At 41.7% G+C, this 16,795-nt stretch overlaps 1 protein-coding gene across 2 annotated transcripts in view; it reads right to left on the bottom strand.

The window, feature by feature from the left end:
- XPO7 (exportin 7) overlaps positions 1 to 16,795 on the bottom strand; it is a 48,945-nt gene that overhangs the window by 16,466 nt on the left and 15,684 nt on the right. The window contains exons 2-11 of one of the 2 annotated variants that reach the window (XM_050910069.1): positions 14,892 to 15,038; positions 13,093 to 13,186; positions 12,090 to 12,256; positions 9,868 to 9,960; positions 6,484 to 6,588; positions 3,870 to 4,035; positions 3,228 to 3,301; positions 1,684 to 1,803; positions 1,301 to 1,447; positions 312 to 484 (exon numbers count right to left, since the gene is read on the bottom strand). In XM_050910069.1, the coding sequence (XP_050766026.1) occupies positions 312 to 484; positions 1,301 to 1,447; positions 1,684 to 1,803; positions 3,228 to 3,301; positions 3,870 to 4,035; positions 6,484 to 6,588; positions 9,868 to 9,960; positions 12,090 to 12,256; positions 13,093 to 13,186; positions 14,892 to 15,038 (1,286 nt within the window). The remainder of the gene's footprint in view (positions 1 to 311; positions 485 to 1,300; positions 1,448 to 1,683; positions 1,804 to 3,227; positions 3,302 to 3,869; positions 4,036 to 6,483; positions 6,589 to 9,867; positions 9,961 to 12,089; positions 12,257 to 13,092; positions 13,187 to 14,891; positions 15,039 to 16,795) is intronic. The other variant, XM_050910070.1, reaches the window with a different exon arrangement.

The following is a 16,795-nucleotide window of genomic DNA, read 5'->3' as shown; positions in this document are numbered from 1 at the left end:
CAGATGTATGATGCTAGGTAAGATGAATTCTACCCATAACATGTTGGAGACCACTCAGATCAATCTCAGCCACTTGAGATTGAGCAAGGTCTCAAAAAACCCAGCTTAAAAAAAAAAAAAAATCTTTTTTATATGAGACAGAATATGCGATTTAGGCAAGCCTCCCTTTGAAATCCTTTGGTGACTCACAGAACTTCCTGCAGTCCTGCCCGTTTTTAAAACAAAACTCACAAAAGAAACACCCTAGAGCCTTCTGCGTTAGACTCTGGTGCTGACAAACAGAAGTGCTGCCATCTCTCTGCTTTTCTTACCTCAATATGATGTGCACAGATTCCAGCCTGGACGTGATGTAAGCTTTTGTGACTTCTGGTGTGTATGTTTCGAGCATGTGAGGCTCTGTGGCTTTAACATAGGGCACTGATGCAGCCAGCCGCTGCCACAAGCTTAGGAGATAGTGAACGCTGTTCGGCGCAAACTCCCAGTGCTACCAGGAGCCAAGAGAAAGAAAAGGCAAGGAAACCAGTGAGTTATGGCCTTGATTATTTTACCCATATTATTTTGACTCAGGTAACACTAGATAATGCAACATATAAAAGTTTTAATGGTCTGGTTGCCAATTTTAACAATGAATTTCAGTTCACACCTGAATTCAGCAGGCATTACCAGCATTCAGTAAAGACTGAAAGATAATCCCGAGTTCCTAGGCTGTGTAGCAGAGCCAAAGCCTTTGGTCCCAAACTACTGCCGAGCTCATACTGTAGCGTGCTGCAGACAGCTCCCCAAACAGACTGTACAGTTTAAAGCTGTTTTCCAGATAAATATTAAAACTTAACAAATAAAGGCATTATGTAAGCTATACAATTTTTTTAAACCATATTCTGTGGAGGGGTGTACTTACAAGCTGTACACCAGTGGAAAACTCAGTGGGAATATGGCGTGATATTTATATTACTAGCAATCCTTGCAACTGCATTTTAACAGTGAAGTGATACATAATTCTAAAAATAAGCCTTATTTAACAAGGTTGGGTTTTTTTTTTCCCCTGCTAGGACATGGAAAGACTCTGGAGGCATAGCAACCCTGCCTTCCCCCACATACTGCTCCGGTTCCATTCAGTAGGAATTCACAGAATAATCAATGCTACACCGCAGGATTCTGTCACAGAGTCTGCAGGGTTTTTTGGTAAAAATATCACACAGTGAATTAAGGAGCAAAGAACAGACGAGAGGGTTATAATTTTGTTTCAAGAGAAGACAAGGGGCATAAACACCCATCGAGGGTAAATAAAACCATTTTGTACCTGCAGGCTGGTCACGGTGAAGTTAGCAATGAGTCGGATGACCTCGGGGTAGTTCTCCACCTTCACCAGCTCTCCCAGCTGGTAATTGCTTTTCAATCGGGCCAGCAATCGGCAGAACTCATGGTAGTTATTCGGGTCTGACAAACTCTGAGAGGAGAAAAAGAGGAGAAGAATTGAAAAACAGCACTACTTCGCAAGACATGGCAGTCAGCTACAAGAGGCGCAGATTTATGGTGGAGCGGTAGGAAAAGAGCAGCAAGACGCTGCACCCTTCTCCCCAGTGCCACAAGTTGGACACGTACATTAGAAAGTATTTTTGGTGAAGAAACTTGATGCAGAGGAAGCAGAGACACAATTCCACTGACTGCATCTGAAATACTCACCTGTGGGTTTTCCAGTATTCGTTTAACCCCATCAACGAGATGAGATAAAAACTTTGCTCTTTCCGCATTGTTGAAGAGGGATCTGCGTACAGAGGCTATCTGCACTAAGCAGGATAAAACCTAAAAGGGGCAAAGAGAATAAATAGAGAGGGAGGGATTAGAACAATAAAATGAACAGCACGTTTCCTTTTCATAACACAACAAATCATTGCAGTCTGATGCTCCTTTGCATGCTACACAACAGCTCCTTCATCTTTGCAATTCTGTGTAGTCTATGTAAAAGCGTAGAAACAAATTACAGCAGAGATAAAAACCACATCACCGAAAGGAACATCTCCATCCTGACAGTCAAAGGAGTGTTCCAAACTCTGCTCCCAAAAATGCTGGGATTTCTTCAGATGGAGAACACAGATCGCATAAGACTGAAAACACACTAGGACTGGCAGGGAAAGCTCGTAAACTTAACACAGACTTGGAAAAGTATCGCAGAAGATAGAAGACTGGCAAGAAAAAACATTAAATTGTTCTCAACCCAAACCTCTGAAATTTAAATTGAGAGTAAATTCCCAGGGTGCAGCTGCAGTAGTGAGTAACAGGCTGGTGAACAGGATTTTGAAGAGCAGCGGCAGTTAGTTATGACCAGCACATTGCAATCCTTATCTGGAGGCAAAGCCCCATTCCCTCCAACCAGCGTACAGACTACCTGCTCAGCTGCTAAGCCTCTCATTCTTGCTGGGTTTTACATTTACTGATCAAAGAGGCCAGACAATTAAAGGCGTAATTGCTTCAGATTTCTATTCAGTAACAAAAAAAAAAAAAAAAAAAAAAGTGTCTCACACTGTTAAAGTCTCTCATGAATATTTGAGGCTCTAAATTCAGAATTAGCAAGTAACCCTTCAACATAATGAACAGCGCTGAGAGTCTCAGCAGAAAAAATACTTCTGAAGGACCCTTCCCTCCCTAGCCAAAGGGCATGTTTTCATTGTAGCATTAATTATGAAAAATATTTATCCGATAGATAAATGCCTGGCAGGCAATTTTCTTCAAGAAGAAATAATCCAACTTCTAGTTCAGTTGTGCTATTGGCCATTTCATCCAACTGGGACATGGCCTAGTTTTAAAGCATGGAAGGAGAAATCACATTCCTCGGTTGCGCTCCCAGACTTGCTACCTACTCGCAGTATGGTTTTAGGATCAACTTAGCAGTACAGTGGAAATGACATAAGCTACATCCCTCTAAAAGAGCTTAGTGGCAGAGTGAGGAGGCAGACTCTAGGCTACGCCAGGACAAAGAAGTAGGTTGGACTTCCAGCAAACAAGCTGCTCTTAGGTCAAATCCAAAACCTGCAGATGCATCAAAACTATCAGCAGCAGCACCGGATCAGCCTCCCCTTTGTCGCTATAGCACAAGGCAGTGCCATCGAAGTAAAGGTAGCTGTCTGAAGCCAGCCTGTGGCATTTTAACCAACACTAAGTCTCCCAGATGAATCCTACAAACACTTTCTGGTAGCGGAGTCTGTAAGGAAAATAAACACTAAACTTACCAGAGGAGAAAACGAAGGAGGGATGGAATGATAAAGATCAAAAAACAACTGAAGGGTCGAAGAATCCAAGAATGCTGAAACAGAATGGAGCATTTTACTGAGAACACCTCCATTTACTGCTTTCCATAGGTCTAATGCTTATCTTACCAACAATGGCATGTGTACTTGTCACATGAAGTACCACACTTTAAGAAAATTTCCAAAGGATTTTACATTTTTATACAATTGCCTTTCCTAGAAATAAAGTAAACCCACTGGTACTTGGTACTAAGACAAAATTACAGGAAAATATTTTAAGAACACAATCTGTGAAACTGCCTGCAAAGTGACTGGTGAGAACAGCAAGGATGTTGAGAACAGGTGCCGAGTTATTTGTTATTTACATTTAAAAAAAAACCCCAAACAGTTTACTGTTTCTTGAATTGGCAGGTGTAAGACTGGAAGGGTAGAGGAGTGTTTTTATAGCTCAAGATAGCCAATCCAAACTGAACTGCATTTGTAATCACACTAAGGAAAGGCTGGATTTTACATCTAGCATTGTATGCAAAAGTTTATTTGTTAAGTACAGAGAGGGCTTTAGCAAGTCACCCATGCTTTCAGCTGGTATGCTGTAGATTAGCCCTCTTCTTCCAGCAAGATTACCTGATCTCCAACTGGTTGGGATCTGCACAGTGCAAAGATCATCTGAGGACTCGTCTGTTGATGTGCCAATGAAATCAAAGTTCAGGCAATTATGTGTGAGCTTAAGAAGCTGCATGAGCAGACCATGCTGGCTTTCATCATTTAGATTCAGGTTCTTCCCAGAAGCCTATAAAATACATCAGATTAAAAAAAGTAAAAAGAAAAAAAACAAACCAAGGTGACAGCTGAGTTTGAGGCAGCAATTCAACTTGAAACAGGATGTGGCAATCATAAGGATCATATGCCACAAGTACCAACTCCAGCTATCACGTACTTTTACAGACAGCGTGTGTATTTACATGCTTAGTCTTTACATGAGATGGATAAACAGACAGTGCTTTCTTTTTCACTTGGCATGTACTGCACAGGAGAAAAGCAGCCAGGCTTGCCAGCTTGCAATTATACTGTGAGATTCAGGAGATAAAGAAGTTCTTATTAAGGTTAAACACAAGAATACATTTTCTGCCTGACAAGCACTTAGCAGCAGGAATCCTGTTGCTCCACCTAACCCTCACATGGAAATGAGTGCATTCACTTTTGTCGCACAGATGATCTGTATAAGCCCTGCTCCGGTTACAATGCTCTGCTATGGGCAGGGAAAACATGGATACTCTCAAGTAACACAAAGAACTCGATGGACACGAAATGCTAGGTCATTTCACTGCAGTTTAAATGTAGCACTCAGGTCTGTACTCCAGGGACAGGCCAGCCCGCCTATCCTTTGTATTATTGCTCTGTACTTAAAACAAAACTAACTTCTTCCAGCTTAAGTCCATTGCAAATAACACACTGCACTGTGCCGACACTGCCGAGCCCAGTGCCAGTGGTCGCTGGAATGTCTTCCTCACTCTCTCCACTGTATCACAAAGACTTACTCTTCTGGGGCTGCCTAAATGCACCCTGTTTTACAGACATGGATACAGACGTGATCACTGGTTTCTCACAGCCCAATCCTCCCCACTCGAAAGGATCACCTTAGAAACTTCTGCTTTATATACAGAAGCTTGAGACAGCTACTATTAGACAAAAAAAAAAGACATAAATTGGGTAGCAGGCATTTAATCACAGGAAAACAAGGATGTTGCATGAGACAACAGAAAACATTCCAACCTGTCTTAAACCACGGCATCGCAAGAAACAAAACCAAGGTGATTAAGAGTTAGGGTGGAAAACTAGAGGCTTAATCCTGAGACAAGCCATGTCTTTCTAGTCATTAAATCCCCGTGGTCATGCAGCAACAGTAGCGTGGGCAATAGCTCAGCCAGAGCTACACGTACAGGACAACGGGAAGAGTGCAGCTCTGGGGACACCAGGTTAACAAGGTCTGGTTTGCGCCTCCTGGCTGAGTACAAGCACTTGCTGAAGTTTCTCCAACAAGTCTGGGCAGTTATAAGGACCCTGTCCTGCCTGCACCTCCCCAGATGCTTCTTTTCACAAAACTAGAGGAACCCTTTTATTTCTGAGACCTCTAATTGACCATCAAGTGCGCCTGAAATAAGCCAATGAATTCAAAAGTTACCAGAGCTGTTATGGTTCAGGAGGATGGGTGCATGGGAAAGGATGACTAGCATAATTGTACAAGCCGTGCTTCCTTTAGAAACCAGGAGGAGAAAAAAAGATCAAATTACACACCCACCTTTATTACTGACAGAACCAGAGCTGCTCATTTTGAAATATCTTTAAAATAAAATTTCCTTTTCACTCTTTGTGCTATTTGTCAACTTTGACACTTCACTCAGCTGGAAGGATAAAAGTTAAACTCATCAAATCTGTGCTACTGCCACTCAGTTTATTGGGGTAGACTTTCTCATAAAGGGCTATTCTTGAAGGCACCATTAGAACTCCAAGATTAGCTTTTCAGAAAAGAAACCTGATGCAGAATCAAGAATTTTCTTCAGATAATCTTCCTGCTTACAAACTATACACGTGCTACTTCAGCTGAAAGAAAAACTGCTTTTTTGGGGGTAAAACCCAACCCTACTAGCAGAGCATTGCTGCCTTGTCCCAAGATAGGTATTTTTAAAGCAAGCTAACTCATGTGTGATAATTAGCACAAAATAAAAACCTGGGGAACACAGACAGTCTCATATTTATCATGTGTTAAAACATCAAGGACAATCTTTAGTCTCAATTTACTAAACATATCTTCAGTAGCATTTTTTTCTCTCACCATGTGGGTTTTAAACTGAGGTTAAAAAAAAAAAGACAAGGACTTATTTTACAGGAAACCTCTCTGCCAGTACTGTAAATCAAACATATTTAAAATGTAAACCAAACATCTCATCTCTTTCCTGATGCTTTAAGACAGGAAAGTTTAACCCAAGCCTCATGGTGCAGGCATGTATGTTCAATCAAAATTGTTGAAAAGAGTTATATTTCTGTATGTGTGTCACGTTCATTTCTTTTTCCTTAATACAAACCTAAGTCAAAGCTTTCCTGAAAAACAAGTCCAGAACATAGCTTTTAGAACAAGAACGCTCGTTCCAGGAGAGTGACATCAGAGGGAACGTCAGCCCAAAGTCTGCTGCCCCAACATACAGCCCCCAGGAGAGATGATGAACGACTGTTTCCTTACCTGTTTCAGTAAGTTGCATGACAGTGTGAAAATATCAAATAAGGATGAATCTCGGAAGGAAGAGGCTATTTTCCTGTGCTTGGTCAGTGGATGAGTAGTATCCGCCTGAGCAGAGAGAAAACCAGCACTTAGAACTGAGGGGCAGAGGTGGAACAAGACCAGCAGAACCTGTAGGAACCCTGTTAAGCACTGGGACATCAAGGTTTCCCTCCCCAGAGCGATGCCACACCAGCTGGCTAAACCAGGGGGATGCACTGCCACTGCGGTATGTGCTGCTACTGCAGAACAGTGGTTCTTCCCTGGATAAAAATCATATTGCTGGCTGACTTTCCACCTACAATACTTACAACACAGTTTCACTGTACCCCTGTCAGAAAGCAGGGTTGGGTTTACTCTCAAGTTCATTCAAATCTCTTCCAAAGCAGGATCAACAGCAGTATTTTCAACAGCACTTAAGTCATTTTAGAAACTTGAACACTGCTTTCTAGAGTGCTCCGAACTCCTAAGAGTTAAATCCTACCTGAAGCCGCTGGGCAGACACATGGTCAACTACTAGCAATTACAATTCCCCTCCTGAACCTGCACAGATGAGAAGAAAACTAGAAGGAGAGTTAACCAGTGACAGCCAGTTTGGACTTTGCTGTATCTATTATAAACTCCAGTTCTGGACCTCTCACCGTACCAGAATAAAAAGCTGACATATGATCTAAGAGGCAAGTACACACATATTGCTTTATACTGGATAACAAAGTCTCCAACTGATTCAACCAATGCATTCTGGCACGGGCCAGCACAGGCGAACAGCAGCACAACTTATGTCACTTCATAAACTATTTTCTACGAAGAGGAGAAAAGTGAAGTGATACTTCACATCTTTGCCCTTTATTTGAACACAGGCTGGCAAAATTCCACTTGCCTAGAACGAGTTATCTGATGGGCAGTTGGTTATCGTAGCGCATCTGGGATGGAGCCTTCTTGCAGCCCAGTGCAGAGGCACACAACGTGAATCTCCATTTTCTTTATGCTTTTGTTACTATACCTCTGTTAACCTTAAACATGCACACATCTCATCCAGTATTGCAGGAACCAGTATGGCTCTAACCACTGCCGACCTCACTGTAACATACTAACCTTTACAATGACCCCATGGAGGATGCAAACACTCGTCTCTTGTATTGTAGGTGAGAAAGGGAAGCCCTGCATCACCCCGTAGTTGGTGGCAGATCAGAACTGGACCTAAATTTGTCAGGTGCTCTAACGACTGCATTATCATTCCTCAGCTCATGCTATTATATTTCAGGGTCTTTAAGAAAATGAGCATTATTTACTCTCTCCATGGTTACGACAAATCTCATGTATTTCTGGGCATGTGGCAAATGAGCATTTCCTTTTTCTTCACCACAAGGTCACATGGCTTAAATCAGTGAACTTCTACAATACAGTGGACACTCAGTACCTCCGGGCAAGTCTGTGCAGTACTTTCAGGATGAAAACTGATACTTCAAAACAGTTACTAGCACTCTATCGTATTTGGACTGTGAGCTTTTGGAACAGAAGCTTTAGTAAACAGAGCTCTAGAAAATTCGGCTCTCATGCAATGTAGTTGGAAATTTAAATAGTTATCAAAAAAAGCCTGAAGAAAAGCCCCAGAAGGGGTTTTTGGGTGTTTTATTGCTATGTACACATACATGACCCCACTCTGATCAGTGGGCATGTTGGCAGATTTATTATTTTGCAAGTAATGGCAGTTTTAGACTTTCCAAGATGAGTCACTGAATCCAGCCCTGTGCAATTGCTGGCACAAAGCACATTTAGGAATGAGTAGTAAACTGTGGCAGATTTAACATCCAAGATGTTAGGAAGAGATTTTTTTTATCAGTCTAACTTAATTGCTTATTTTAGTATCAACCTGTAGAGACTCTGGAACTGGGATAGGTGACAGTTTCTGTGCTGACCATTCTCCTGCAAGCAGAAGCTGTAGCCCTGTACAAAGATGCTGATAGACGCATACTAATTTATAGAGGTAAACAGACTTGCTTTCATCCTTGATGCAAGGAAGTGAAGGACCGGCCCTCTGTGGAGATGGAGTCAGGGTTGTACAAAAAGTCTGGGCAAGGAAATGGTAACAGTAATAAGACATGGCTTAAGACTTAGGAGGAGATCTGTGGATTAGGATTTACTGATCAGGCCAGGCTTGAAGAATGAAAGTGAATTTGGGGTCTGAAACGGATGCAGAAGCCATTCAGATTACAGCGCAGGAAATTCAGAGGTGCTGAACTTCATCAAGTCCAGCAGAAAAAATTGGTGCCTTGCCCTGGCCAGGACAAAACCTTCTCCTCCATTTCCAGTTCTGAAAACAATTTGTAATCATCCTTCAAATTCCACTCAAGGATCTCTCCGTTCCAATGCCTGGATTAGTCAATATGCCAGCAAAAATGAAAGGTTAGTTTCCTTAGTAAGACATTAAAATCAAAATACTTAGTTACACCTGGTCCTCTTAGGAAAATTACAGACCTTTATACACATGGCAACCCTCACGCTGTCTTAGAACTGCGGTAGCCATCAACAGTCCTACAGCAAAGTCTACCTGACTGATCAGGAAAATGATACAAGCTTAGATAGCACCAAGTAAAGCCACTTGTTCCAGCTTTCAACATAAAACCGAGAGGCAGCATTACATCAGAGGGCTCTACAAACCACCGAACTAACTAACCTGGAAAGACTTGCTGCATCTGGCGTGACTGGGTGCCATGCCAGAGCACCATGGACTCGGCGTGCCCAGTCTTTCTTCTGCCAGTCACCCAGGGCCGGGGTTGTGTAAGAGACTCAGCACTCAGCCCCGCTAAACCGGCAGAATTTGAGAACTACCTGCTGGGAACGCTATGAAATTTAGTACTGGATGAAAAGGACGCTTTAAAAATCTGCACAATTTGACAAATCCTCTTTGTTTCATCTCCCTGGTCAATACGGAGGAGGGCATGCTCCATTCACTTCTTGGCACAAGAATGCTGTAAGCTGAAACAATGCACAGGGACTGACAACAGAAGGTGCTCGGGGTGTCCTCATGCTCGGGGCTTTGTCCTCACTAGGTAGGCTTGGCTAGTTGCTTAGCATTGCTCCTTCCTTTTTCATCTCAGAAAATTACATCAAAATATGTGAGAAGATGGAAGATGCCAGTGAAACAAAACAGTTCCTCAAGACAGGAGGTTTCAGCATCTTACCACAACAGTAAGTGACTGCGTAAAAACAGCAAAAAAAGAAAAAGAAAAACACCCACCACACAACACCCCCCCACACACCAAAAAAAACCAAACAGAAACCCCCAAACAATGCACAGACACACAGCAGGACACAACAATATGAATGAGAAAATTGGACACTTACTTCACTGAGGAAGGCTGTAGCACTTACTTGATTAATTTCATTAGTTAGTTGGGACAGGATTGTCACTCCTATGATGCAGTGCTCTACACTATCCTGAGGAAGGAAAGGGGGACAGGGAAAGCAGTTAGCAGTGCCAGGATGTTTTCATTAAGCTTCACCATCATTCAAAGACCTTTCTGCTTGGAAGACTTCTAGACATGTTTGTCTAGAAATGCTTTATCTTTGTAGCATTGCGACTGGAAAAAAGCCCATGAGCAATACCAAGGAGAGAATTTAAAATGTGCTTTTAAAGTACTTGATGTTGTTCACAATGCGAAGGGTTCTAAAGAGTTCAGTAACACGAGCTAATAAAAATAGGCACCTTTTATTTAATAGTTTAATCAACTTTTGTGTTATGCCCTAACTCTGAAGAGATTTATTTAGTTTTGTTTTTTTTTTTTTAATCAGTTTGTTTAATTTTAACAGAGGCTGTGGTAAAACACGCGGAAGTTTCTGCAACATTAGGATGAGTATTAAAGTTGCCAGATGAAAACTCTGGGAAATAAACTCCCCCCCCCTTTTTTTAAACTACAGACCTCGAACAACGTGAGTAGCAGCTGACCAAGTTTCTCCACACACCCGCCCCACGACCGTCCTGCCAAGAAGGACAGCCTATCTCCCAGTGAAGGGAGTCCATTCTTCACAGCCTGTTCAGCCTCTGGCTGCACTTGAGAGTGCCAACAAGGGGCCAATTGTGAAATAAGCCTGTTAGAGATACCTCTTCACTAGAAACGGTAATCCATTTATCAAATGATTTAAAAGAAACAACCTGTATTGTTCCTTTGCCCCAGTTTCTGTTCTGTAACTAATAAATGATGTTTCCTTTCCTAGCTCCACCTTGCTTTGCACCTTCTGCACAAATTGACCTGATCTCCAGCTTCAAAAGACTGAACTCATCTGCAATACAGAAATTCAAGCATATTTAGGCTTGGGACCTTGGCCGCTTCTTTACTGGAGCCATCTCTTGATGACAGTCTCAGTATTTACATGATAATATCTAGACAGAAGCCACTGGAAAACCTTGCTGAACCATGTCTTTAAAAAAGTGCAGCCTCCTGTACACTTTAGCAGCCAGAACAGGTAACTTGAGCAAACGGGAACAGACCATCTCACACTGAACACAGCAAGTAGATATTCACACCATTTAATTAGGTTCCTGATTAAAAAGCACACATTTGCCATGTCATGAGCCCGGAGAGTGAGGAATCTAGCTCTGATAATTTCAGCTAAGAGCACCTGCGAACTATTCGGGACATAGTTACCAGCCCAGAAAGGAACATGATCTTTAAATTACTTAACACCTTCTAGATCCTACTTCACTGCAGACATCCGTAAATGCCTAAAATAATAGTAGTTAGCCTATTTTCTGAATGCCCACACTCTACCACTCCAGAATTAAAGCCTTGTACACATTACATCTCCTTATCCACACTGGGAAGAATTTCTGGTCATTTTGGTCTCTTCTACTGTCTTCTTCCAACTTTTGATTTTGGGGCAAATTTCAGAGCAAATACGTCAGTATTCATAGTGCTACAGGATTTACTGATCTCTCTGGGAGGAAGTTTCAGTTTGGAGACAGCTATTGATAAAAATGCAACCTTCAACCTATACAGTCGTTTGGGTTGGGAATGAAACCCTATACTGTGGTGACAGCATGTACATTTATGAAACAACAGTCAGGACTTCTCAAGAAAATTGTTAACAATAACGTTTGTGTAACATGCTAGTTCTAAGCTCCATTTTGTTATGATAACTCAGCTAAATATCAAACGTGACTTCCATGGCTATATCACCCTTGCAGTGAATGAAAGCAAGTCAAGCATGGCACCTATTTCCCTCATAGACAATAAGCCCACGTTTACCATTTTGCACTAATTAGCAGGGTGTATTTAAGCTTGAAAGAAGAATTGTGCAAGTGAAACGCTAGCAGACATGTCTTATCATTGAATACTAATGGTGGCAGTTTTCAGAAATAAATCCCTGCCCAACCAAACTTTAGATTATAAAAACTGACCTGTCCTGCCTGTTGGCAGCTGCTTAGCCTTGGTAGTCGCTATTCAATCAACAAATGCACAGACGAAAGACTGGACACAGGATACTGAGGTGCAAACCAATAACTGAAAACGCACAGACTTTCAAATCCCACAAGGTATGTATTCATCTTACAAAAAACCAAATCTGACCTGTAAAAACCTTGTGACATCTGTGATCACGTTCCTGAAGACATATTCATCCTTCTGACAGTCAAACCAGCCCAACTTTGTGATCCTGGCGTATAACTGGATTAGTGCTTGTGTGACAAACGTTGCCAACTTTGGTCTAGTGGCAAGGTAGTTGAGCACATAGTTCCCTGGAACATAGAGAAGAGGTGTATCTGTAGACAAAAACTCGGCAGATGGAACTGAGATGGTAACGCTGATAGGAAAAAGCATCTTTTTGAAAGCTCTTTAAAAAAAAATCAGCATGGTAGTGGGTTAGATACAAATGTTGACCTTTTACTTGTGCCTTTAACATACTAAAGCTGTGGAACAGACCTGGAAAGTGGTTAGAGACAGGTGAGAGTTCCTCCCCACAAGCCTAACTTGTTTTGTATTATCAGATTAAGTCCAATCCTCTGTAAGCACATGTAAATAGCAAGAAAAGCTGAAAATATTTCAAGACTTTTCCTCGGGGATGATCATCTACCATATCATTTGTAAAAAAGAAAGCAGACTGAATGGCATTCAGACTCCTTCCTTGGAGGAAAGGAAGTATCAGCCATTCTCCAGGAAAGAGCACTGTGACAGACGGACTGCTCCCTTAGGAAATACTCTAAATGATCTTTCAGAGACCCATAAAGGACCTTCAGTTTTGAAAGCATGTCCTCGGAAGGGGCAAGCACCATGCATATTTTATACTCCAAAAGAAATTTATCAAATGCAACTGGTTTATTCACAAGATCACAGAGTTGTCATTCCCCTCCATCTGGGAAAAATCGGTATATTTAACCTTGAACTCTGTTAGCTAATGATGTAGGTGAAGATGCCATCTAAGAGAAATGTTTCTTTGCCTTTTGGGCATCCTATACTTTAGGATGCCCAAACTGTAAAGCACAGTAGCTTGCAGAAAACCTCCCACTCATGGATGAAAGTCCATATGACAAACATTCGCATTAGTTTGGTTAGAAAAATTAAGTCTTGTACTTACGAATATCTATTCGTTGTTCCAATGGTAAAGGGTTGTTTGTGCGTGACACGAGTTTTGTAAGGCATGTAGCTGCCAATAACTGGGAGTAGGATGACTGTAAAGGAAAAAAAACAAACCAAAACACAAACAGAAGTTTACCACATACTTCAGAAGATCAAGCAGCAATGCTGGGTTTTAAGCTACTTGCTCTCTGGAAATTTGAGTTTAAAGCATTAATTTAATTGGTAAGTCTAAATACTCTACATAGCATTTATTCTATGTTTTTATAGATGCTAAAGTAAACCAAATACTTGAAGAAAATGTTTAAGAAAGAAAGGAAAAGCTTTTAAAGAGCGGAAGACAATGGAACCGCCACTGAAGGCAGCAGTAAAACTGCAAACATAGTCAAACTGCATGAAGTTACCTTAAACGCCATGCCTGAAAAAGACAATTAGCCCTCTGAGCCGTAGGAGTACATTACTATACATTAAGAAGCACTTACAACTTCCACCTGATTACTAAATACAGGTTAAAATTTATTTCTTACAGAACAGCACACAGACCACTGAACTGTAATCTAATTCAGGGACACAAATGATGGCATTCAACCACCTAAAACCCCTGGCTGCACTCGATTCCATAAATTACAGCCAGGGAAATGACAAGCATTTTGCATGCTAATTTCTGTAATATATAGTACCGTAGGAAGCTTAGTGTCCAAGATGCAGGAAATCCATTTATTCCAACATTCCCAAGGACGGTTGGGTATAAAGTGAGTCAGATGCCAGACTGAACAAAAAACCCCACAACTCTCTGGCAAGGGTCAGAGAGCCAATGGATCACATGCAGAGAATGAAACTAGGCTTTAGGAACTTTCCTTAAAAAAAATTAATTTATTTGTCCTTAGGTAAACCAGTTACTAGTTCCCATCAGAAGAGCTTCAAATCAGTTTGTTTGGAATTCACTGCACTTCAAATTTAACAAAAAGTTAAATAATTTGCTTTGTGTAAGTTTGCTAAGCCTGTTACGTGTCACTCTTCTCGCCCTCCCTTCACCACCTCCTCCTCCTCCTGGAGGACTTACTCTTTACAACAGGCTGTTTAATGTTTCCTATTTTTGTGAACAAGGCTCCAATCTGATAGATATGAAAGCTGGAAAGATTGGACTTTCTGCCAAAAGTCAAATCTTGCAAGATCATGTGGCAAATTCATTTTAAACATTATTTGTGCTGATACAAAGTAAAAACTGAACGGCCACTTAAAAAGAAGAAAGCTAAAAAAGTCAGGCAAGATTTACTGCTGGCATATTTTACATCCTTTCTGTAACACTAATTCTAAAGCACATGATCTAATTTTCCCTGTTTTAAACTGCTGGATTATTAAGACAACACTATAGCAGGGGCAATTTTCCAAGGAAACATTCCAGAAGAAACACTGCTGGTTTTATCCCCTAAGAACCTCTGTGCACACACCATTTTCTCCCCAAAGCCTACAGAGAAGCCAGTGGTTCCCACAGTCTGTGAAATACCACTGCCATAATAACGTTTTCAACTTAAAGCTTGATATGTCTGGGTGGTAGCCTGCGAAGAATGCAGCAAGGCCCACAACACATTAGAACTGACAACCGTACGTAGCACCCACCGCAGCAGCACAGCCATCAGAGCCAATGCTTGTTTTGGCACAGGCTGCCCACAAATTGAGATACACTAGAGTGTACCGGGTATGGAATATAAACACTGCATACCAGACCTTGGGGCTATTTCCCTTATCAATGCCCAAAATACCAAGGTACATTTTGGACAATTATATTGTTTTACATACACTCCCTCTTTCTAGAAGAAGCTGGCACTTGCTCAGGCAGTCTGGACTGTTGGTGAACTCAACCAAGGCTTTCTCTGCCTGGAGCCGTGTTGCAGTGTCTGTGGTCTCATACAGCTGCTTGCACAGGTTCTCTAGCTGGGCTAGGCTCTGGAACACAGGAAAACAAATCAATTAGAAACAAGAGGCTTTACAGTGTAGTTATGCAGCACTTTAACCCAGGTTATATGTACGCATACATACACATATAGATAACTTCACTGTTTGTGCAAAGGAAGGAAAACGCTCAACTGATAGTTTGTTCTTCCATCAACTAAATGCATTTAACCTACTAAATCATCCGTACAGAAATCTCACAGCTACCTCTTACACCTGACAAGGTACCATGTTGTCTCCCCACTTTCACCTTTTTTACCCAAACTTGGGCACCCACTCCCAGGGTCAGCACTCACCCACCCTGAACGCACCGCACCATGAGGCTGATGAGGTCTGGAAAACCTCTTACATCTTGTGCTGTAACGGAGATAATCCTAACCTGCCCATTTGAAATAGCAAAAAAAATCCTCATGGCTAGCTTTTATGTCATACAGTGTCAAATCCCCTACAAACTTAGTTTATATTCCCTTTGCAGGGCACCGTAACAGACTTCAGCATCTCAGGATGCTGGAAGGATCTCACGTTAAATCTTCTACACTACACATGCCAAAAACACCCAAAGCAGAACAGAGCAAATGAAGAATGGGATGGATGCCTTTGAGCGGCGTCTCTGTGAACGCATTCGAAGGGAAATAAAACTACCAGGCAGATTCTGTGTGCTCAAACAACTGGAAAATATTTGCCATAAACTGTGAACCAGGCAGATGGTTTCCCCCAGTGAAATCTTAGGTGTCCTAGTTAAAAAGTGGCTTCACAGACGGATATAAACATTCCCTCAGGTTCTCACTGCTAGATTAATAAGCAGGTATTTTCAACTGCTTTAGGGCTACATTCTAAGTTTCCAGGGTAAATCATTACAAGCATACCATAACTTTTGTGCGTTTTTAAAAAGAAGGATAGCATCAGTCGTCTAATTTATTTTTGGAGGAGAGATTGTTATGCAAAAGCCGAGTTACCGACAGGGTCAGCCGACGGACTCACGCACAACATCAGCACACAGCTGAACGCTTTCTTATGCACGAGCACAGCAATTCCACGCCAAAAGCACACAGAAGTTTTTGACGCTCTGTTGCCGAGATGATCAGCAGATAAGACAGTGTAAGAAGAAACACAGAGAGGGACCCTCTGCAAAAATTCTCTTACCTTGTACCATATTCCAGAGCTCTGATTTTTCTTATTTTTTTTTTAAACAACCACCTCATGGAAAATTTTGCCCTGACAGCTTCACTGCTTTTGAGAAATTAGAGAACTTTGCCAAGTGCCAGGCAGCAGTTCAACATACAGTTTTGTTGTTGAGAAGAGGAAAACCCAAAGACTTAAGCTCTGCACAGAAAATCCTCAAAAATCTAAGATTAATATAAACCATTATAAACCATATTAACACCAGTTAAGCATTTGTCAGCACCTGTCGTTTCTCATTACAAATCCACGTTTAGTTATTTAAAATCAGTTGGCAAAGTCTACATACAGGAAGGTGCCTGTTTGTGTGTATCATCTTCAGCCCAAGGACAAAACACCATTTCCTCCAAACCTCCAAAATCCTTGCAACTGCTTATCAATTTGAAGAGCTACCACAACCATTCGGTCCACATGCATACGATGGACCGAATCCTCGGGAAGCAGCTCAGCCCGGCTCCACCACCCCGGCGGGACAGCGATGAATTGCAGCCCATGGTCCCACACCGAACCGATGAACACTGATCCAGAGAGCGCAGTTTACAATTTTGGAAAAAAAGTACCTATTTTTTAAA

Source organism: Gymnogyps californianus, chromosome 23 (assembly GCF_018139145.2).
Source record: "Gymnogyps californianus isolate 813 chromosome 23, ASM1813914v2, whole genome shotgun sequence".
Lineage (NCBI taxonomy): Eukaryota > Metazoa > Chordata > Aves > Accipitriformes > Cathartidae > Gymnogyps > Gymnogyps californianus.
Note: the sequence above shows the minus strand (reverse complement) of the source record. Positions and strands in the feature narration are given on the sequence as shown.